The sequence below is a fragment of the Heloderma suspectum genome, chromosome 1 (genome assembly GCF_057233095.1).
Source record: "Heloderma suspectum isolate Gila_16-S chromosome 1, 16-S_ref, whole genome shotgun sequence".
Taxonomy (NCBI): domain Eukaryota; kingdom Metazoa; phylum Chordata; class Lepidosauria; order Squamata; family Helodermatidae; genus Heloderma; species Heloderma suspectum.
In genome coordinates, this window is record NC_139458.1 from 72,459,989 (window position 1) to 72,482,342 (window position 22,354).

At 43.6% G+C, this 22,354-nt stretch overlaps 1 protein-coding gene across 1 annotated transcript in view; it reads right to left on the bottom strand.

The window, feature by feature from the left end:
* Positions 1–623: 623 nt before the first annotated feature.
* Positions 624–22,354, bottom strand: part of PLA2G4D (phospholipase A2 group IVD) — a 40,821-nt gene continuing 19,090 nt past the window's right edge. The window contains exons 10-19 of the mRNA XM_084847323.1: positions 19,337–19,472; positions 15,369–15,505; positions 13,686–13,908; positions 12,813–12,930; positions 11,717–11,854; positions 10,974–11,081; positions 8,795–8,986; positions 4,853–5,019; positions 1,635–1,821; positions 624–1,405 (exon numbers count right to left, since the gene is read on the bottom strand). Of these exons, the coding sequence (XP_084703449.1) occupies positions 1,197–1,405; positions 1,635–1,821; positions 4,853–5,019; positions 8,795–8,986; positions 10,974–11,081; positions 11,717–11,854; positions 12,813–12,930; positions 13,686–13,908; positions 15,369–15,505; positions 19,337–19,472 (1,615 nt within the window). The 3' untranslated portion in view covers positions 624–1,196. The remainder of the gene's footprint in view (positions 1,406–1,634; positions 1,822–4,852; positions 5,020–8,794; positions 8,987–10,973; positions 11,082–11,716; positions 11,855–12,812; positions 12,931–13,685; positions 13,909–15,368; positions 15,506–19,336; positions 19,473–22,354) is intronic.

Consider the following 22,354-nt stretch of genomic DNA (forward strand, 5'->3'; position numbering starts at 1 on the left):
ATTTATGCACAGCAGGGGTGTCAGAGCTCTTTCAGCCCATGGGTCAGTTTCAATTTTGGAGAAGTTCTCGAGGCCCACATTCCAGTGGTAGGTGGGCCAAAGGCAAAGGGGGGCAGGGCCAAGATGCCAAAAATACCAGCATATTTTAGCTTAAACATCTTACTGCCGGTAATTAAGCCTTGGGAGAGGCATTTCAATCTTATTTGGAATGGGAAAAACCTGTAAAAGCTGAGAAACCACCAAATGATTGGTGGTTGGGGGAAAGGCAGGGCAGACTTGGCTTGCAGGCTTGAAGGTGTACATCCCCGTGCTACAGTCACATATAAAGCGGAGGTCTGATTTTAAGAGCATAAGGGTCATGTAGATGAAGGAGTGCTAAACAAACACTACCCTTTCCACAACCTTTCCCCTCAGGAACTTTGCTCCCAATGACTTAACTTCTGAGGCAGAGGCAATAACAACAGATCTGCATTTAAAGAGAAGGTCCGCCACTGTCACATGTAGCTTGTCCTTGAGGTGTTTGGCTGCCACACAGAGAAAATGCTGTGAGAACTGGCCCTACATTACCAATGCAAGCCCATCTTTAAAACCCAGAAACAAACAAAAAAGCAATTGATACATTTGAACTATGTATGTAGCACACTTGTAATTTCACCTAAAGCCAATATTTGTGTCACATATAACTTATAACCATAATCATGGGTACTGAATTTATCATACAAAGAAGTTATCCAAAGTTTTGACACTAAGTGTTGATATATGATATGATATGCCTAGCTGTAACAATTACTGGTATCTTTTTTCCCCTCCCTTTCAAACTAATTTTTAAGTGCTTGAAAAATGCATCTGCTTGTCTGTTCCTTGATACTAAAAGAGTCCTTTGGGCCAAAGAACAAGTAACGGTGAGAAGAACGAAGATTTCTCCATTGTAAAGTTCTTATTGTAAAATCCTACGCAGGTTTGCTCATAAGTGAGTCCCACTGAGTTTAATGTGACTTACTCTCTAGTAAGTGTGCTTAGGATTGCAGCCTTCAGCTATTTTAGGGATTACAACATTGATCTCCTCCTTCAAAGGAAAATCGAAAGGCTTGATGACATACCAGGACAAGGAAGCCAGACAAATGGTGAGATCCCACTGGCGGTAGGAGACAGCAGGCAAGGAGCCTTAAGAAAAGTCACATGGCTGGATACAGATTTCATTGCCTGCTACATCTTTTCCATTCTATAGCTGTGGAGAAAGCCTCAAAAATCAGGTCTTTGTTATTCTGGATGTTGTAGTCTGTCAGCTTCAGGAGTTTGTCAAAGTCCTTCTTAGTGTATGTGAAATTCATCAGGTGGTATGGTGAGCAATATCCAGAAAGGGGAACTATGCCATCTGCCAACTCCGTTTGACGACGTTCTACCCCTGCAAAAAGAGGAGAAAAACCTACCTCAGTTAGCTCACTTGGGAGATCTTTTAAATTTATTTTATTTTAAATTTTACCCTGCCTTTCTACCAAAAAATGGCACTCAAGGTGGCCAAATTTTGGGAATATGACACAAGCTAAGTAAGATGAAGTGTTCACCCCTGGTCACACTACCCGTATGTGTTATGTTAAGAAACAAAATATTATAGGTTAAAAAGTAAGGTATACCTGGTTCTTCAAATTTCTGGAATGTATCATTCACAAGTGGGAAATGAAGTACGATGGGGGCTTTTTTATTCTTGTCATCTGCAAACAGGTAACACTCTCTCGGATTCTTCTTGTCTTCCTCACTCAGTAAAATCTTGGGGAAAGGAATTCCCTGGTCCAAGCAGTATTTTTCAGTCTGTTCAATAGACTTTAGTATAAAAAGAGAGGGTAACCTTACCCAAACAAAATAAAGTCTGTCCATTTATTTATACTAATGATCACTCAAGTATATAACCACATTTATAGGGGTATGATTGCACTGAATGAAATCATGAACATGCGTTTAAAAGAAAATACACCACAGGTGCCTACATGCAGAGAGAGAGAGAGAGAGAGAGAGGAAGAAAGGAAGAAAGGAAGAAAGGAAGGAAGGAGCAGCAAAAATTAATAGATAAATCATTACTTTTTAGAACACTCCCTCTACAGGGCTGTTTAAGAGAAATGTGTGTCTCATATTCTAAAGATATTTTTTTCTTGAAATGCTGAATATAAAAAACTATTTTCTGCTGATCATCCACAGTTGTGGCTTTGTGTTTTCATTTAAAAATGGATACACTTTTGTTCAGTTTAATGCTGTTAACCATGCTTGTATAGAGGGCTACTTCCAGTGTTATGCCTGTGGACATCAGCTTGCACAATGGGACTTTTGATTCTCCTTCTCCCTGCTGCAGCCACCCATGTGCCCCCAACTGTGTTCTACAGAGCTCCCCACTCCCTGTTCAGCAGATTTGTGGGTGTACGAGGGGCTAAAGCAGGGAGATGGGCACGGTTGGATACAACGCTATGTTGGGATACTCAGTCCTTTCTATAACCTTAGTTTTTATTCTGAAAGGTTTCTCTCCTTTTTTGGTTTTAACTTTAAATATACAGCCACTGCTTAGGGTGGCCAGATACAGAAGAGGACAAAACTCCGGTGCCTTAATAATTGTACAGGGGGGGGGGGGAATTTTGACAAGGACATCTTGTCATGCAGTATTTTTCTCTGAGTGTCCCTTTAGACTACTTTTGCTTTATTTTAACTGAGGGGAACTTAAAAATGCAGTTTAGGAGTGGGGGGGGCAGCTTCTGAAAAGAAAAATCTGGTAAAAAAAAATCAGGGATGCACACAGTCCTTTAGAACAGAGCCAATGCTATTAGAAAAGAAGGATAGAATAGAAAGCCAATGTAGAAGCACGCATCACAGAGCTGAAAGGGACAGCAGGTCATCTCGTCCAACTTCTCCCCAAAAGGAAGAACATCCACACGTGTTCTCCCAAGACTTCACCCCAGGGAATCCAGGCCCAGTAAATCACAAACAGGGAGGCAGTGTACTACAGAAAGATGCTAGGAAGACCAAACATCTCTTTATCTTTCATAATGTTTAGTTTGGATTACATGATAGGAAAAGCAAAACAAACAAAAGCAGGGTCTGTCGCCAATTATCACTCTTATAAGCCTAGCCTTTATCATACAATTTAGAACAAACCTTTATTCACCTAGATGCGCTTGGTCAGCTATATCTACTAAACAGATGACAAAGCTGATCAGTTAGACTATGTGGATGAGCAAAACCCTATCTGCTGATACTGCTGACTCTTCCAAAGGCAAACTGGAGCAGGGAGGACACCAACGTCCTGTTCCTACTTTCAAATTTCTTCATAACATAACTAACAATGTTCCCCAGACACAAGAACTTCAACACAAACTGACCTAACTCTAGGCCAGTTTGGGAGAACGGTAATGCAATCTGTGATATAGGCAGGAATAACAGAGGCAGGACATGCTCAGGAGAGCAATACAAATAGGTAAGCCAAAGCTGAAAACAATGGGATGTTACACCTGTGACACAACCTGAGCCTCCATGTTGAGTGAGCAAACAAGAGTAGTCACTAAATTCTTCACTAGATCTATGAGCAGGGTGTCTGACTTTCATTATCAGAATTAAGGACCTTAGGAACTCACACTGGTTTTTAAGAAGTGCTGCACCTTTTATTTCACTCCTACTTCAACATGAGTGAAGATGAATAAAAAGGATAGGAAACCTGGCCACACACCCTCACCAGCCCCACTCCATGTTACTGATGTTATTTACTCTGCCCTGCTATGTCCTCCAACTACAAAGCTTACACAAACTGGGGAAGGAGAACACTTTTTTGCCTTTTTTCCTGGTTAATACTGAACAAAGTTAAGGGTCAATCCATAATTCTAAGCACATTTGGCTCTGGCCCCATCCGCATTTGGCTTTGGCCTTGCCCACTGCTGGAATGCAGACCTCAACAGGTTTCAACCAAAGCACAAGAGGAGAGGCTTCAGTCTCACGTCTTTAATTCACTATCAACAGGCTCATTACAGATGCAAATCCCCAAGACTCTCAGGCTACAAAGGAATAACAGCAGGGAATCCAAATGGGGACTGTGATGTTGCTGGCAGCTTGAACAGGGACTTGCTGGCTAGACTAACTTAGGGAGGGAAACCCTTCCCATCCAGTGAGGCTCCCCTATGTCGACCCTCACGCATCACCAACCGGGTCGACTGTCTGAGCTCCACCTCTAACTTCTCCTGCTTCGCTCTGCGTCGCAGTCTAGCATCCCTCAGGTCACGCCCCGCGCTCTCTTCCTCCGCCTCCTCCTCCTGGATTCTCATGGGGGGGGGGGGCTTCAGGCCTAGCCATCTGGGTGCTAGCTTCCTGAGCTGCATGCCTAACCATATCTGAACTGGCTGGGGAAGATGTCTCCCCCGATTCTGGCTGTTTGTTTATTTATTACATTTATACCCCACCATTTTTCCTCCTTAAGGAACGCAAGGCGGCGTAACGTAGTCCTCTTCCTCCTCCATTTTATCCTCACAACAACATCCCTGTGAGGTGGCTTGGGCTGAGAGTCTGTGACGGGCCCAAAGTCACACAGAGAGCTTCCATGGCCGAGTGGGAACTAGAACCCGGATCTCCCAACTCCCAGTCCAACACTCTATCCACTACACCACACTGGGTGTTCCCCTTCTGAATCTGAACTGCTAACTATTTCCATACGCTCAGAATCAATCCTGACAATGTGGACCTCAACAGGGAAAAGGCTCCCCACCCCTGATTTAGAATTTGACACAAGTCTTCGTGGTGGCTGCTCTACAATGGATACTGTTGTTAAACCTGAAAAGTTTGTAAGGAAAGCAAACTGTTGGCAGAAAGATAGTGGAACATTGACCTGGAAAGGGCAGTCCAGAGAGTAATCAAATGATAAGATGACATCCACTTTCCTCCCCTTCCTCAAGAGTGGAGGACAGCTTGTATTGATGAAATATGCAGCATCGACCAAGCAGATGCCATCTTCTGATGGTGTAAGTTGATTAGGGAACTGGTCCAGTCGACTGTCTGAAAGGTAAATTTTGTGATAAACAGCAATCTAATTTGACCTGGTTTCTCCAGTCCATATGTTTGATCACAGAAAGTTTCAAATATGTTTCAAGAGAATGCTCACAGGAGGCAAGGAAATAACAAATTGCTATACATACAAAGACAGGCACACCTTTATGTCATAGTTTTTGAAAAGAAGTGACACCATCATGTACCATACTACCATGCAGCAGCTGAGAACAGCACTGCTGCACTGAGCTGCCAGTTCCAAAAAGGAACTGCTGAATCTGCACAGTTGGTTTAAAGGAAAAGACATCACCTGAACACACAGATAATGAGAAGTAGGGAAAAGAAGCTGGTGTGATCCTTGAGGGTTACCAGATAGGATTCAGGGCTATTTCACACCTTACATGGCAGCAAACGTGGGTTTATCAGAAAGTACATTCAACTGGCACTGCAGCCAAGCCCAGACTAGTGATGAGTTTTCCTGTCTGCTGCACATGCCTGTAAACACACGTTTATCATGTTCACACTTTACATATGTATTTAGAAAGTCTTATGGTCCATCTAAGAGAAAATGGAATGTGCACTTGAAAAGTCATTCCAAACCTGAATCTCTGTTGCTGGAGAACGTGTTCCCTTAGAAGCAGGACTCTCCTATTTAAGAGAAGGGGGTTAACAGTTGACAGAGAGGGAGCCAACGACAGGGAGACAGAGAGAAACATTTTTGGGGATTGGAACTGGGGCTTGCATTTGATTCAGTGGTCCAAATGCAACTAAAATCAAAGTCACTGTGTTCACAATAAATACATATTTTCAAATAGCATCCTGGGCCCAGTTTTGGGAGATGACTGTCAGGAGCGCCCTAGCAGCCTCTTTCAGTCTACTCCAATAGCCAACACAAGACACAGACGAAAAGATTCTTTTCAAGGCTTTAGTCCTTTTACAACTTAGTGACTCTTTCAGATGCTAATCACCAGCGACTAAGCAAGGAACAGCAGAGTAGCCTATGCTCCAGGTAGGCAGTTGGTCCCCGTTTGAGGGAGAGTCACTTGAAAACCCTGAACTTATGGCCTAGGGAGAGATCCTCCCTCTTTCCCTTGGGTCCACGGGAGGCGGCCGTTGCTTGCGTGCCAAACGGGCGCTACGCCTCCTTTCCACACCCTCCATCACTCGTCGCTCCCTGTGCCTGCGTCGAGCTTCTAGCAAGCCCTGTTCCCACACTTTCTCACTGCTAGGATCACTATCTCAGGAATGCCGGCAGGAGGGATCTCTGCCAGCTGCTGTGCCTGTGAGGGATGAGTTAGGATGTCAGAGAATTTCGCCACGAATCTCAGGGAGGCCGAATGCCAGCGCATTCAGCCCCCCGAAATCGGTGGCGAAACAGTATGCCCCCCGCCCCCCCCGGGACAGGACTTACCTTGGGCGAATCCTCCTGGCGGTGGCGGCTCTGGCGGCGGTGCGGCAGCGATGCGGCAGCGGCGGCGGCCGGTCTTCCGACCGGCTGCCACCACCGCTATTTCCAGTAAAAAAACAACAACAACAAAACGTGATAGGCTACGTAAAGATTTACATAGCCTATCACGGATAGATTTTTTAAAAATACCGTGATAGGCTACGTAAATGTTTACATAGCCTACATGGCTGAGTAAAAAAAAAAAAACCGCGCGTACGCATATGGCGGCGCCCATGGGCGCCGCCATTTGCGTTCCTTATTTTGGCACGTCTAGTCTACATAAACATTTACGTAGACTACGGCGAAAATAAGGGGAATGCAAATAGCGTAGGGTCTACCCTATTTGCGTTCCCCTTATTTTCGCCGTAATCTACGTAAATGTTTACATAGACTAGACGTGCCAAAATAAGGAACGTAAATGGCGGCGCCCATGGGCGCCGCCATTTGCATACGCACAGTTTTTTGTTGTTGTTTTTTACTCAGCCGTGGTAGGCTACGTAAACATTTACATAGCCTATCACGGCTGACTGCAGGGACGCAAACGGCGGCAGCTACAGCTGCCGCCATTTGCAGACCAGCCAGCCAGGATTCGGGGGTGGAGTGACGGAGCGCCTCCCCCCTGGCCAGAATTTCGGGAGGGAGGGACAGAGCACCTCCCCCCCTGGCCAGAATTTCAGGGGGAGGGACGAAGCGCCTCCCCCCCCCACGAATCAAATTTCGTTCAAGGTAAGTGACTTTCGTACATCCCTAGGGATGAGCTGGCTCCTTTCCCACGAATTGCTGATCCTCCTCAGATTATAGGGATGTACAAAAGTCACTTACCTTGAATGAAATTTGATTTGCGGTGGGGGGGAGGCGCTCCGTCCCTCCCCCCCGAAATTCTAGCCGTGGGAGGAGGCGCTCCGTCCCTCCCCCCCAAAATTCTGGCTGGGCGGGAGGCGCTCCGTCCCTCCACCCCTGAATCCTGGCCAGCCGGGCCGCAAATGGTGGCAGCCGTAGCCGCCGCCGTTTGCATCCCTGCAGTCAGCCGTGATAGGCTACATAAATGTTTACATAGCCTATCACGGCTGAGTAAAAAAAAACACAACTGCACGTATGCAAATGGCGGCGCCCACAGGCACCGCCATTTTCGTTCCTTATTTTGGCACGTCTAGTCTACGTAAACATTTACGTAGACTATGGCGAAAATAAGGGGAACGCAAATAGCGTAGCATCTACGCTATTTGCGTTCCCCTTATTTTCGCCGTAGTCTACGTAAATGTTTACATAGACTAGACGTGCCAAAATAAGGAACGAAAATGGCGGCGCCCATGGGTGCCGCCATTTGCGTATGCGCGGGTTTTTTTTTTTACTCAGCCGTGATAGGCTACATAAACATTTACATAGCCTATCACAGTATTTTTTAAAAATCTAGCCGTGATAGGCTACGTAAATCTTTACGTAGCCTATCACTTTTTTTTTTGTTGTTGTTTTTTACTGGAAATGGCGGCGGTGGCAGCCGGTCGGAAGACCGGCCACCGCAGTCGCCGCCGCTGCACCGCCGCCGCTAGGAGGATTCACCCAAGGTACGTCCCGTCCCGGGGGGGGGCAGACCATTTCACCACCAATTTCGGGGGCCGAATGCGCTGGCATTCGACCTCCCTGAGATTCGTGGCGAAATTCTCTGACATCCCTACCTCAGAATTAGAACTGCTCTGGGGTTCTATCGGCTCAGTTTTCACCCTGACAATGACAAGTCTGTAGTTTTGTAAAAGTTAGTGTTTTAGACATATGTCTTTGAAACAGAATCCACAGTGATATTCTAACCACTAAAGAAGCCCCAGATTCTTTTGTAACAAAGGGCTTCTTCACATGGAACTTTTATCCTGCTACTAAGATTACTTACTCACAGAAGTTTGCGGTCCCTTTAGATGACATCGTGAACCTCCAGGGCGTCTCCTACACTAAATGACCTTTATTCCATTTTTAAATAGGTCAGAGATAATGAGCTATCAAATTACCCCACTTGTGTTCTGCTTGAGTTCCCTCTGTGAAAAAGGAAAAGCAGGAAGAAGAGAAGCTCGAACAATGAAACATATGGAAGACTCAGATAAGGGGGAGAAGGAGGGGGAAAGGGGAGGGAAAAAGGAAACACATGTAAAGGGAGTCCGTTGTGATCCTGCATTTAAAGCGGAAGCAGAAAGCCCCTTTTAAATGCAGGATTTTAGGCTGCTGTAGAGATGCCCTAAATCACAAGAACTGTAAAAGAAAGGAAAGGTGTTTTCTGGCATCACTAGAACAAGCTGTTTGAAATGTCAGTGAGAGACCTTTGGGTATATGATAAGAGGATGCAATTACCTTTCCACACAGAGAACTGACTCTCTTGATAGTAGTCTTTGTGCATATGGAACCCTTTGAGGAAATTATGGATGTGATGGTGCAGTGGACGATTAGTTAAAATGTTACTTATAATCTGAAAGGGCATCCCATCAGGACACATCCAGGAGGTCCCCAGGTAGGTGGAGCTTTTCCGTGAAGCATGATTTCTCTCTGTATAAGAGAAATGGGGATGGGGGGAAAAACAGTCCTTATTGCTACACCATGCCACTATGGCCCAGTCAGACCTCATCTGGAGTACTGTGCTCAGTTCTGGATGGATCACTTTGAGAAGGATATAGACAAATGGGAACAGGTACAGAAGAGGGCATTGAAGATGCTCAGGGGTATAGAAGACAATTCCTATGAGGAAAGCTTGAAGGAACATGAGTGTGATTAGCCTGGAGACATCCGAGTGGGTCATGATAGCAAACACCTGAGAAGTTGCCATAGACATGTTCTGTGCTGCCCCAAAGGGTGGGAGAGAAGGGTCTTAAGTTACAAGATTTTGGTTGAACATTAGGAGAAACATCTTGACAGGCAGAGCAGTTTGACAATAGAACTCACTACCTAGAGGGACGAGGGCTCTCCCTTGCTGGAGGTCCTCAAGGAGAGGCTGGACAGCCATCTGTTGGGGAGGCGCTAGCTCTGGATTTTCTGCCTTGAGCAGGTGTACAGATTAGATGGTCTGCAAGACCCTCTCCAACTCTATGATTCTATAGCAGGGATGGGCAACTGTGTGAGGTCTGGGGGCCATTTTCAACCCACCCGCCCCCTGTGGGTGCTGGGAAACTTTAAAAAAAATAATGGTGTCCGTAGAGGCTACAGAGCTCAAAAGGGTCAAATTTAGCTTGCAAACAAGCTAAATTTGACTCCTTTCGTGTCGTGCCCTGTAGGCACTACAAACATCTTTTTAAAAATATCAAAATTTGAGGGCAGCAGGGGGTGGCTGGGGCTTTATGTGGCCCACAGCCTGAGGGTTGCCAACCCCTGTTCTATAATAATATAATTAAATAAGTGATAATGAAAATGCTAATTCATGAATCATGAATAGTTGTCTAGTGGCTGCTTTCCTCTGTGCAACTCTGTGTATCTTAAAGCAGATGTATAATATTGTTTATGAATAGTGACACAGTGGAAAGAACTTTCGAATTTGTATGCTTATGACAGACATGAGCTAACACCATTTAGGCAATTCCTTTACTATTCCTTCAACAGGATTCCTCCCCCCCCCCCCCGGCAATTCTTCTAGAATATCTAAACGCCAGTCATTACTCAATTTCTGTAGGATCTTAGACAGTGCCAGCTCCAGGTTTTTGAGGGCTCTTGAGCAAGACATCGTCAAGGGGCCCTCTCCCTCAGTGTATCTACCTTCTCACTGCCATTGTCACCTTTTTGCTATTGCTTCTCATCCACTTTCTCACCATTGCTACCACTTCCTGCTTGACAAACACAAAGCCAGTGAGCAAATAGTAGGCAGTGGCATTTACCACCATTGTCCGGGCCAGAGTGACAGACAGGTGAACAAAGCAGGTTGCAAGGGTGAGGAAGAACAGCTCCAGGGAGCTCTTGCCAGTGGGCCTCTGCTGGGGTATGGGCCCTTCGCAGATGCCCAACCAGGCCTACCCCTGACACTGGCCCTAATGCCAGAGGTGGCTCTCCAAACCACCCTAGCATTTCAGAGAGAGAGAGAGAGTCTACGTGCATTATCATCTCTTTGCCATGATGTTTGCTTGTGCTGTTGTACAAGAATGGTGTGTGACATAGAGACAGTCACCATAGGGGGTCATTTGGAGGAGCCTCTACAGTGCCACTAGAGATTTAAACTAATGTAACACTCCCTCTCACCGGAGAATCTGGAGGCTGTGATTCTGTGAGGGGGTTAAGGCATCTCTAAAAGAAAATTTTCAAGAATCTTTGGGAGGATCCAGGACAACTGAACTGGTATAAAAGAGGTATAGGTTTGTAGTACAAATATGCTCACAGAGAATAGTGCTGCATTACCTTCAGACTCTTCCATTTCTTAGATCACATGCTGGCCATGGCTGTGTTTGTGTGAATGTAAACACACAACCTTACATATTTCTCCAGGGGTTATTTATGAGAGCATGCTTATTTTGCTACTGTTTCCACATTTTTTAAGCAAACAAAAAATTCCTACCAATATTCCTGATTTTGCTTTGGATAAGTTTCTGCCAAGTTTCATCTGTACTGCTCAGGTTATTCCAGATATCAAGCAGATTCACAGCAAGGATATTGCTCCATAACGCTGCAATGCCAAACATATTGCATCGTCAACCCTATTTCATTCATCTGTTTATCATTACTCAGAAATGCAATACAAATGAAATACTAGAGGCTGCAACACTGCCTCATCAGTTACTTTTGAAGTACTGAAACTTCCTGTACTAGATAATGGCTGCACTATTGCTCATACATGCACATTTATTTATTTATTTATTTATTCATTCATTCATTCATTCATTCATATATACATACATAAATACATACATACATATTAATTCACCATTGTGCTTATCTTTACTGAACATGAGCAAATGTGTTTCCCACTGCTTTTTCCATCTTTTTTTAGCCAGAAATAAAGGGTGGGGGGAGACTGAATAGCTACACAATGTCTTTTGAGTCTTATCACTAGGAGCCCTTCATCTAGAAGCACACAACAATGGAGAATGCTATATATTCCAGCCTGTTTAATATGGGAAAGGAAAAAACCTTCCAACCAGCTGGAATTTCTTGCCATACTTTGAGAGAGTTTCCTCAAAAACCTGATAACCAACATACAGCACTTATTTGATTATCTTAGTACTGCCCATTACAAACCCAGTGCGCAACATGGCCTTTGAGATAATTTCCTGTCAAGTGGCATGTTCTTATGATAATTACCTTCTAAATAACAGATCCGAGACTCTGGGTTTTTCTTCATTAACCGTCCCATGAAGAATTCACTTCCAAAGTCTTCTGAGTGGATGAATGCACCATATTTCAGAAAACCAACTTCATAAGGGGAAAATTCACACCATTCTGTGAACAGAGTATTAACACACAGAGTAGTAACACATTTAATTGTGGAAAAAAGCACGATAACATAAAAATCCTGCTTCATCTAAGACCACATATGGAAAACATACTATTTTATATATGTACTTTATTTACAGCACTGAAGTCTACAAAGAAGGCTCTAGTTCTGCAAAAACACTTACTCTCACTCCCACTTATTTTCTAAAGCTGGGCCAAATCTTCTCAGAAAATTCCTGAGATTTTTTCTTCTTCTCACTGCCCCCTGCCATCCTAGAAAAATAGGGCCACTTAGCAAAATTTTATCTACATATTCTGCATCATTTCTTTTGAGTTGTCTCCCATTCCCCCCCACCCCACAGTGCCCCAGAACAATGGTAGATTCAGGGCATTGTGGAGGATGCAAAATTGTGGCCAGGCTGCCAACACAGTTGCTGCTGAGAAAGGAAGGAAGGGAGGGAGGGAGGGAGGGAGGGAGGGAAAGAAAGAAAGAAAGAAAGAAAGAAAGAAAGAAAGAAAGAAAGAAGCTGTGGCACCCTTACTACCACAGTTAAAGGTGAGCCCCACCCCAAGAAACTGGAGAATTTCTCCTCCCCCTGGAGAAATTTGATGCAACAGTCTCGCTAGTTTCTCTGCCCACAAGTAAGGTGGAAAAATTCAAGAGACCATTTGCACACAGCTCTGTTTATTTTCCATTTGGATACCAGTCCGAGACTTAGCCACATACAAGCTTCTCTAAGGTCAACTAATCTCTGTTTCGAACTACATACTAGTCTAACGTTCAGCATGAAGATGAGGTAACCACTCAGGTTGTTTTGAAATCTCCCTCATGGAGCTTACCAAAAATGTACATCTACCAACATTGCTGGATACAGAAAAGCTACCTCAGGAGAACAGGTTAATAAAAATAACTGTCATTTGTACCCGGTCTTCTCTACTGCAATTACAATTTTATTAGAATTACCTTTGAAATCAAAAGTAGAGATATGGTTTTCTTTCACATTGAGGGCTAAATAGAGGGGCAAAGGATTCTGCCCTTGGCTCACACCCTGCTGCTGATCAGAGAGTTTAAAATCATTCACCTAATAAAGGAGAACAAATTAATGATCTGAAAAACAGAGAGAAATCAGAGACTCGGAACGTAACAGAGTGCACTATTCATTGCTAAGTAATACTGAACCTGAATAGAATGTACTCTTCCTAATGTATTTTCAGCATTAATATCTGGTTTTGATCACGTAATGACAGTGTTCATCTATTTCCCTCACACACCTTGGCATTACTTTCTGGTGGCGGGGGGGGGGGGAGAATGTCAGACAAAAGAGAGGGGAGGGGAGAGAGATCTTCCACTATTAAAAAATAAAAACAAAGCTAGGTAAGTGCCCTCTCCTAGGTAAGTGCCCTCTCTCCTCATCCACTACTGAAAAGTAGTTGAAATAGCCCTCCCCAAATGTGTGTCAGAACATTTGGAAAGTGTAAAAGCTAAAGAATAACTAAGTTCCAAACCACACAGTAGTCCAGGAGGTGTGGATGAAGTCAGTTCATACCAGAATTCACAAAGGCTGAATTCTTCAAGCTTCCCTATTTGATTATTTCTGAATATGTTTGTTTATATTTACACACACACACGATGAGGAACATTTCAAAAAATTCAGAATTTCTCCCTGAAAAGTCACCTCATCTTTAGGGAATTCATGTGCGTGTGTGTATGTGTGTGCAAGAGAGAGAGAGAGAGAGAGAGAGTGCATGTGTGTTATTTTGTATGTTAAATATTTGTAAGTTTTGTATATTTATTATATATTTAAAGAAGGAAGAAAGTGTCCCAACAGTTGCATACCCTATCATGTAAGATATTCTCAAGAGCCACTGCCCACAGATCATTAAAAGATGTAGAGATGCCCTCTTTAGCCCTCTGGCTCAGCTCCTTTTGATAATAAATCAGATGCTCAAGAGAAAAAGTGCCCATCTTGTTCTTTGTCATGTGCTTCTTGGCCTCACAGATTGGCCTTTCCAGTTCTTTTTGGGACCAACAGGAATCTTCATACAGATTTGACATTGCCCTAGACAAAGGGTTATAATAAAAGAATGAACAGAAGTATATGACAATAACACACACACTTCATCACAAAGGAACAATATTTGTTTTGCTGAGAGCTGGTTTAAGTTGTTACGCAGAATCAGGGAAAACAGAGGTATGAATGAGCCATGCTTCTGTTTCACACTCTTGCCCCTCATGTAGGGAGCGGCACATGTGGATCTCACCCATGAGGCCCAGATGACGATGGAATGTTACACCAGAAATGTAGAAAGCAGAAGTTCAACTATTCATTTCTGGTTTCCTTACTTCTGATTGCACTAGCTCTGTGTGGAATATAATGTGGGATAGCTTATTAGAGGCTATCTTAAATGGACTGATTATGGACATTTTTTATTGTACTTCCATTCCTGATCATTTGGGAAGAGTGGGTTGTATTGTAATTAGAGATGTACAATTTCTGGAAATGTTGAGGCCATGATTTTTTTTCTGGGAGGGTTCAGAAAAATTGGAAATTTTTGAAAAATAATAAAAAAAGCAAATACTTATTTTTTTAGTGCGCTTTACAGATCTGAAGTCACTTTGTTGCTTTAAGGCAGCATTCCCCAACCTGGTGCACTCCAGATTTTTTGGACTTCAGCTCCCATCAGCCTCAGGCAGCATGGCCAATGGTCAGGAATGCTGGGCACTGCAGTCCAAAACCTCTGGAATGCACCATGTTGGGGAGGGCTGCTTTAGGAACATAAAAGTAGCCTTTCTGTTCCTAAAGTTATTTTATGTATGACTTACATTGCTCATAAAATAATCATCATACTTTAAAACTTTAAAAAGTAAACTCAGTAAATTTGTAATTATTGTCTGAATAGATTAGAACTACATTAAATGACTGCTACAGCATCAGAAACACAGGACTCTACAGAACAAAACCCAAGCTGTCAAGAATGCCCATTTACTGTCAAGAATGCACAATGGTGACTCTAGTCACTTGTTGGGAAATGACCATAAATGTCTATCAGTAAAATATACTTTACATCAATAATTTTAATAAGGAATGAAAGAACTAATTATGCTGGGAATCTTACAGAGAGGATTTAAAAAAATATGTTTCCCCATGGCTTCATTATTTCCAGACGTTTTACACCTCTGTTCTTTCTATAAAATTATTCTTACTACATCGCTTTTTTAGAAATCATCTTGGGGGAAGTAAAGGCTGGGTAACTATATATACATACTTTGTCTTAAATTGCAAAAGAAAATATGTCATAATCCAAAGCTGTTCAATATTTCCAGTTTTGGGGGGTGGAAACAAAAATGGCCCTTGGAAAAAAACTGAAAAAAACACTGTTTCCTAACTTTTCTGGGGGTTTTCCAGGCCTTCACATCTCTAGTCATAATAATTTTCTTATACACATCTTATGAAATCCTTTTCTTGGTTTCAACTACAAACACCAGGTTTCCCTCCCCATTTCATGATGATGGTCTCACCAAGTTGAGCCCGAGGTGCCACTGATATAAGTTATGCAGTCCAGAATGTCAAGCTTCTTAAGCCCTGAGAGCTGCCCATAAAGAGATGTCATTGCTCTGCATCCACCTCCTGTTGCCATGACTGCCACTACTGGAATCTGTTTAAAATATACATATATGTAAACATATGTATTAGCACTTCCCAGTGGCATCACATCATCTAGAATAACCCTTCTCCACAAGACTAATAGCTAGCATACAGGTTGACCCAACATAATAAATCACCCCTCTGCCAAAGAGCAGAATTTTATAAGTCCCATTCAGTAGTTACTGTGCCAGAGATCAGTTGTTCTGCTAACACCACTGCCTCCGAAAACACCTGCCACAAGTTCATTGGCTGTTGCTGAAAGAAAGGGATTGGGTACTGAGGTCAGTGTCCATATACAAATGATGTTCACAGTGGGTTGTATCCAGATGAACACAATTTGTGCAACTGATCCTTCTCTTCCCCTCCTACCCACTGCAGCCACCTGGACTCCCTAAAACCGTCTCCAGAGGATCAGGGGACTCCTGGACAGTTTGGGCTGAGTCGTACAGAGCTGCAGTGGGAAGGGGGAGATGAATTGGGCAGATTATCAGTATGCCTGCTATTTAAAAAGTGATGGTGCTGCGTGCCTGCCAGCCCCAGCTTGGCTACACCCCTACTCATGCAATCATTGGATACGAAGCGAGAGGCATTCACCAGTGGAAGAGAAAGCCCAAGTAGCAAACCAGTGGCAATTCACAGACTCACAACACATACATGCAGGACCTTTCTTTGTGGAATCAGATGGTTCCAAACATGATGGAGACTAGGGAAACATTTCGACATGCAGATGCCTAAATGGTTTTGGCCCGACACCACTATCTTCTCAAAGTTCACCACTTCAACAAATAGACGTTCTACATATGCAGCAAAATTATATTATACACCTTTTTCTGAATATCACATTGCGCTGGGGCAGGGGGGATCATGTTTGAATGTTCTCCAAGTTTAAAAAAATCACTGCACATAGAAAACTCAGGAAGCTCCAGGAAGAAAAGTTCTAGATTGGGGATTTCTGTGACACAGTGTGATTTTATTTTTCCTATTTTACTTCAAGTTGTCTTTCTATTGTCTCCTCATATCCACTTATATTTCCCTTATATCTTACATTATCGCTTTTATTAATATTCTCTTATTTCTTAAATCCACCTTTCCCTGATTTTTGTCAATAAAGATTGCTTCTCTCTATAACTTCTCTCCCTGCTCCTAGTAGATAACCTTGTAGTCTTCAGGCACCACAGTGTACTCTTGTTTTCTTTGCAATGTAAGAAATGTGGTGTGAAGAGAAACAGAATGCAAAGTTTGACCCTGAATACAAGCCTGAATTGTAAACATCCTGAAATGTATTCTGTGACCCAAAACATCTGAGAACACTATGAAATGTGAAAAGGTCAACGTTCTAAACCAGTCCATGCCATGTGAATAGCCCCGGTCAAGAAGGGGAGGTGTGAGTGCAGAATGAATGGCTTTATTGCAGGAAGGGCAAATAGGGGTGCTCTGGTATGTGCTGAAGATTGCCAAAGTATCAGTTACAGAAGATGGAAATGGGCCAATAAAAAAGGAGGACGGAACGTTATGACCACAGAAACAACCTTGAGAAACGTTGGGGAGTCGGAAGGAGGTGCCAGGCTGTCTACAACAAACATCAATCCTGGAAATTGGGAACATGATGTATTATCAGCAAAGAACATAATGAGCCCCTCTTTGATCTCATGAGTCCTAATGGAGGAAAAAGGGTATAAAACCCTCAAGCTTTCCATTGTTCAGGGGGGACATGGTTGCATCTGGATCGTTTGTATGTGCACATACCAACAGTACCCTCAATCCACAGGACACATATTAAGTGCCCTGGCCAAGTCAGGGTGAGTATGTGTTGGGTAGAATTCAGGGAAGGGATTTTACTGTCCAGGCTTAGATAAAGTGCAGTTATCGTACTTCTGACATACTCACTGTTTGGGCTTGGGATATAAGACAGCAGGCTTAGGCTTGGGCCTGGCTGACACTGTATCACCATTGCCTCAGTGGGCCAGTTGCGGTGTATACCGATCTGGAGCTGAGCAACAAACAGAGACTAACTGTATATTTAGTCCTTTAATGCACCACATTTGGGTAACTAAGTTGTGACCAAGAAGGGTGCAGCTTCTTGAGAATTGTTTGTGTTAAGCTCTTACCTAGGCGCACAACCTCTTAAGCTTCAGAGAAGGGCACAGCTTCTTCAGGACTGTTTGTGTTAAGCTCATACCTGAGAGGCATGCAACCTCTCATGTCTCAGAGCCTGAAACTCTTTGAGAATTCTCTGTAATCAAGTTTGTACCTAGGAGGCGTGCAACCTCTTCAGCCTCAGAGAGAGAGTGCAACTCTCTGAGGAGGTTCTACTTTTGCTTATTTCTTCTATTTCAATAAATTTCCTTTTTATTTCATTTACATTGGTTGTGTGCGGGTTCTTCTCCACCTCATAAGATCCCAAACCTCTCAGCCTGATCAACTGAGCGGTCCTGGGTAAACTGAATTCTATATTTCACGCCTGCCTTAATTTCTGTACCACAAGGCATGCGAAGAAAAAGAACCAGAAGGAATAACTGAGCAGTAAAGCAATGGTTCACAGCAGAACAGCCCTGAATTATCTACAATATATATGTTTCTCTGTTTCTCTCGGTCTAATCCCCTATGCACATATATGCAGTGGAGGCTGGTGGCTCTGATGTCGGTGGGGCGGAGAATCTGCTGCAGGTTTCAGTTGGACCCAGTCAGAAGTCTAAATGAGCTATCCTAAGTGTGGGTTCTGACTGAAACCTGGAGCAGATTCACCATTCCACTGACATTGGAGCCACCAGCCTCCCACTGCATATATGTATTGTTACAGGTTTGTTTTGGAGTTTTTTTAATCAATGAGTTTGCATATGTCTAGGGATGTACGAAAGTCACTTACCTTTTCACAGCTTGGACTCATGGTGGGGGGGAGGCGCTCCGTCGCTCCCCCTGGAATCCTCCCTCGGGCGGCTCCGCAGAGCCGCTGGCCAGGGCCATCCGCAGCCGGAGTTCCGGCCACAGACGGGCTGCTGCGGACGCAAATGGCAGCCGCCATAGCGGCCGCCATTTGCATCCTGCAAAGCTGCCGTGATAGGCTACGTAAGTATTTCTGTAGCCTATCACGGCAAGCCAAAAAAAAACAAAACACAGCGTACGCAAATGGCAGCTACAGCGGCCGCCATTTGTGTTCCCTTTTTTTCGCTGTTTTAGCCTACGTAAATATTTACGTAAGCTATTACGGCAAAAAAAAGGGGAACGCAAATAGCATAGTGGGCGCTATTTGCGTTCCTTTTTGTTTTTGCCATAATAGCTTACGTAAATATTTACATAGGCTAAAACAGCGGGGGGGGAAGGAACGCAAATGGCGCCCACTACGCTATTTGCATTCCCCTTTTTTTCGCCATAATAGCTTATGTAAATATTTACATAGGCTAAAACAGCGAAAAAAAGGGAACGCAAATGGCGGCCGCCATAGCCACCGCCATTTGCGTACGCTGGTGGGGTTTTTTGGCTTGCTGTGATAGTAGCCTATTACGGCTATGATGAAGAAGTGAATGGCGGCTGCAGGGCGGCCGCCATTCCCAAGTCAGCGCGGACAGCAGCAGGTAAGTGCTCCATTTCGCGCGCCTTTCGTGGGTTGGGGGGGCGGGGGCTTCGTTCCACCATGGATTTCGTTGGGCCGAATGCACTGGCATTCGGCCTCACCAAGATCTGTGGCAGAATTCTCTGACATCCCTACATATGACACAGCTAGAAAATGATGTAAGCTTAAAAAAACAAAACAGGTACAGTGTATCAAATGTAAACTTGTCTTCCTTTTGAAATGTGCTTTCTCTTCCTTTCTGCTCCAGATCCTGCTCTCTGCCCCTCATACCTCATGATCTAATAGATCCTCTCCTAGCTGGAGAACGCTTTTCAGAGCAGCTGCAACCACTTGTTTTCGTTTGTGTAGAAAAGCCTTCTCCTCTCCACAGAGATCAAATCCTAGGCGCATATCGAGGTGTTCCGAACTGTAAACATATATGAAGAAATAGTTACTAGAACTGAACGGTGCGTCATCCAGTGACTACAGGATCACTATGCCACATTAGGAGATAACCAATTCCTCTACCTGTTATCAGAGTGGTTTCAATCATGACAGAACTGCAAGAGTAACAGGAAGTCCAAAATGCTTTGTTCTTCATGTCAACATGTATTTTCATCATGTCAGAAACAGAACTATTCCATCTCCCCAGCTCCAAATGAGAGGATAGCTTGTTTCTCTCTCCTCTTGAGGTGTGAAAGTGCAATTTTGGGTAAAACCATTTGGACTTCCTGTGTGGATCACCTGCTCCCTATATCTCTGTCATATCTGAAGCTACCCTCAACGTAAAGAGTACCAACGCTCATGTTGCGCTGAATTTGCAACAACATTTGCAATAGGGAACTGATACTGCTATGTGGTCATTCTGGGTTTGGTACATCTGCAAACAGCATGTACTATTTGGCCCAGGAGAATATCAATACTATACATGATATCAGGACCAGTATATGTATTTGAAAGGAGCACTGTAAAGCTTTTCCAGGATTGAACCACCAGGCTCCAATTAGAGCAGGGATGGGGAATGTATAGCGCTCCAGATATTGTTGGGCTGAAATTCCTGAAAACATCTTTATTTCAAGAAGCTTTCCTTGACTGACCAGCCACAGTTTTTATTGGTATTGTTTTTTTTAAAACCAAAATCTTAATATGGTGTTTTATTCATATTATCTTTTATTGCTCACCACTCCGGAATCTCGTTAGATGTGGAGCGGTATATAAATGTTGTAAATGAAGTAAATAAATAAGTTCCCATCATCCCTCACCATTGGCTTCCCAATGTTGGCTAGAGCTGTTGGGACTTCACACATGCCTGGAGTCCACACATTCCCCACCCCTGAAGTAGTGGATAATATTTTTAAATTCATCCTCCAAAAGCAAACAAACCGTCACATATATAAAAGAAAAATAGAAATTAAAAGGATCAAGATTGAACTCTTATCCTTGACTTCATCATTATCTATGTAGGGAATTTCTTTCATGAGGGAGCATTCCTACATGCAATCTCACAGTGAATTGGTACAACACAGGAAAAGCTTTACCACATGATGTATAAACTGGTCCTCAGATTGATATCTCTCACGCGCTCTCTCGCTCTCCCTCCCTCTCGCGCTCTCTCTCTCTCCCCTCATGTGAGAGAGAATGTCCAGGATTGCAATCTGCCTGGGACCTTGAACTTGTACTTTATTACACTTTACTATATATTGTCACCCTGCTTATTTAACTTATATGCAGAGTACATCATGAGATATGCCAGGTTGGATGAGATACGCAGACGATACCACCCTAATGGCAGAAAGCGAAGAGGATCTAAAGAGCCTCTTGCTGAGGGTGAAAGTGGAGAATACAAAAGCTGGTTTGAAACTCTCCATCATGGCATCTGGCCCCATCACTTCCTGGCATATAGAAGGGGAAGAAATGGAAGCAGTGACAGATTTTATTTTCTTGGGCTCCAAGATCACCGCAGATGGTGACTGTAGCCATGAAATTAAAAGACACTTGCTCCTTGGGAGGAAAGCTATGGCAAACCTAGACAACAAAGCAGGAAGCAGAGACATCACCTTGCCGACAAAGGTTCGTATAATCAAAGCTATGGTTTTCCTAGTAGTAACGTATGGCTGTGAGAGCTGGACTATAAAGAAGGCTGAGCGCCGAAGAATTGATGCTTTCAAACTGTGGTGATGGAGAAGACTCTTACGAGTCCCCTGGACTGCAAGGAGGTCAAATCAGTCCATCCTAAAGGAAATCAACCCTGACTGCTCATTGGAAGGACAGATACTGAAGCTGAAGCTGAAATATTTTGGCCACCTAATGCAAAGAGAAAAGTCACTGGAAAAGACCCTGATGCTGGGAAAGATTGAAGGCAAAAGGAGAAGGGGGCGGCAGAGGATGAGATGGCTAGATAGCATCACCGATGCAATGAATATGAACTTGAGCACGCTCCGGGAGAGAGTGGAGGACAGGAAGGCCTGGCGTGCTATGGTCCATGGGGTCACAAAGAGTTGGACACAACTTAACAACTGAACAACAACAAATATGTACATGGGAAGAATTTTAGGGACACAAGACAGAAAATGGGGGCAGATGCTCTATCAGAAGGCTTTGCTGTTACATTACTGTAAAATAAATGTGCTTGCTAGTGATATGTATCCTGTTATGTCCTTTTGATAGATATAATAACTGAGGCACAACTAGGGAATAATATCTCAATCTCCTGTATTACCTAAGCATGGAGAAGTTGTATTTCCAGTTCTGGGAAAAGAAGGCTGTACCTACTTAAGGTCAACTTAAAACGACTACGACATTTTAACAGCAGGGGCTGAGCGGGGTTATTGCCATTACCTAAATTTCTGTTAGCAACTGTCTCGGCTTCCCCTCAACATACACAGACATCATCCCACTGGAAATATTGGATGGGGAAAAAGACAATGGGGCTTTATGGAACTCTCTCACTGAACACTGACATGCCACACAATGCTGATTCAAGAATTCCCATTATAGCAGGGGGTGGGCAACTTGTGCCCCCCCCCCCGATGTTCTGGCTCACAACTTTTATCATTCCTCACCATTGGCTATGCTGGCTATGGCTGATGGGAGTTGTAGGCCAAAGCATCTGGATGGTCACAAGCTGCCCACAAACACTATAGTGTTTGGATCATGGATCTAGTCCACTTTATTATTATTTTTAGTCTTTAGTGTGTGTGTTTTAGTTTTAGTTTCATCTTTAATAGTTAGCTTTTTTTCATCTTTACTATTTTTTAGTCATTAAGGTGCCACAAAACTCAGGGGGGAGGAATAATATTTGAGATGTCT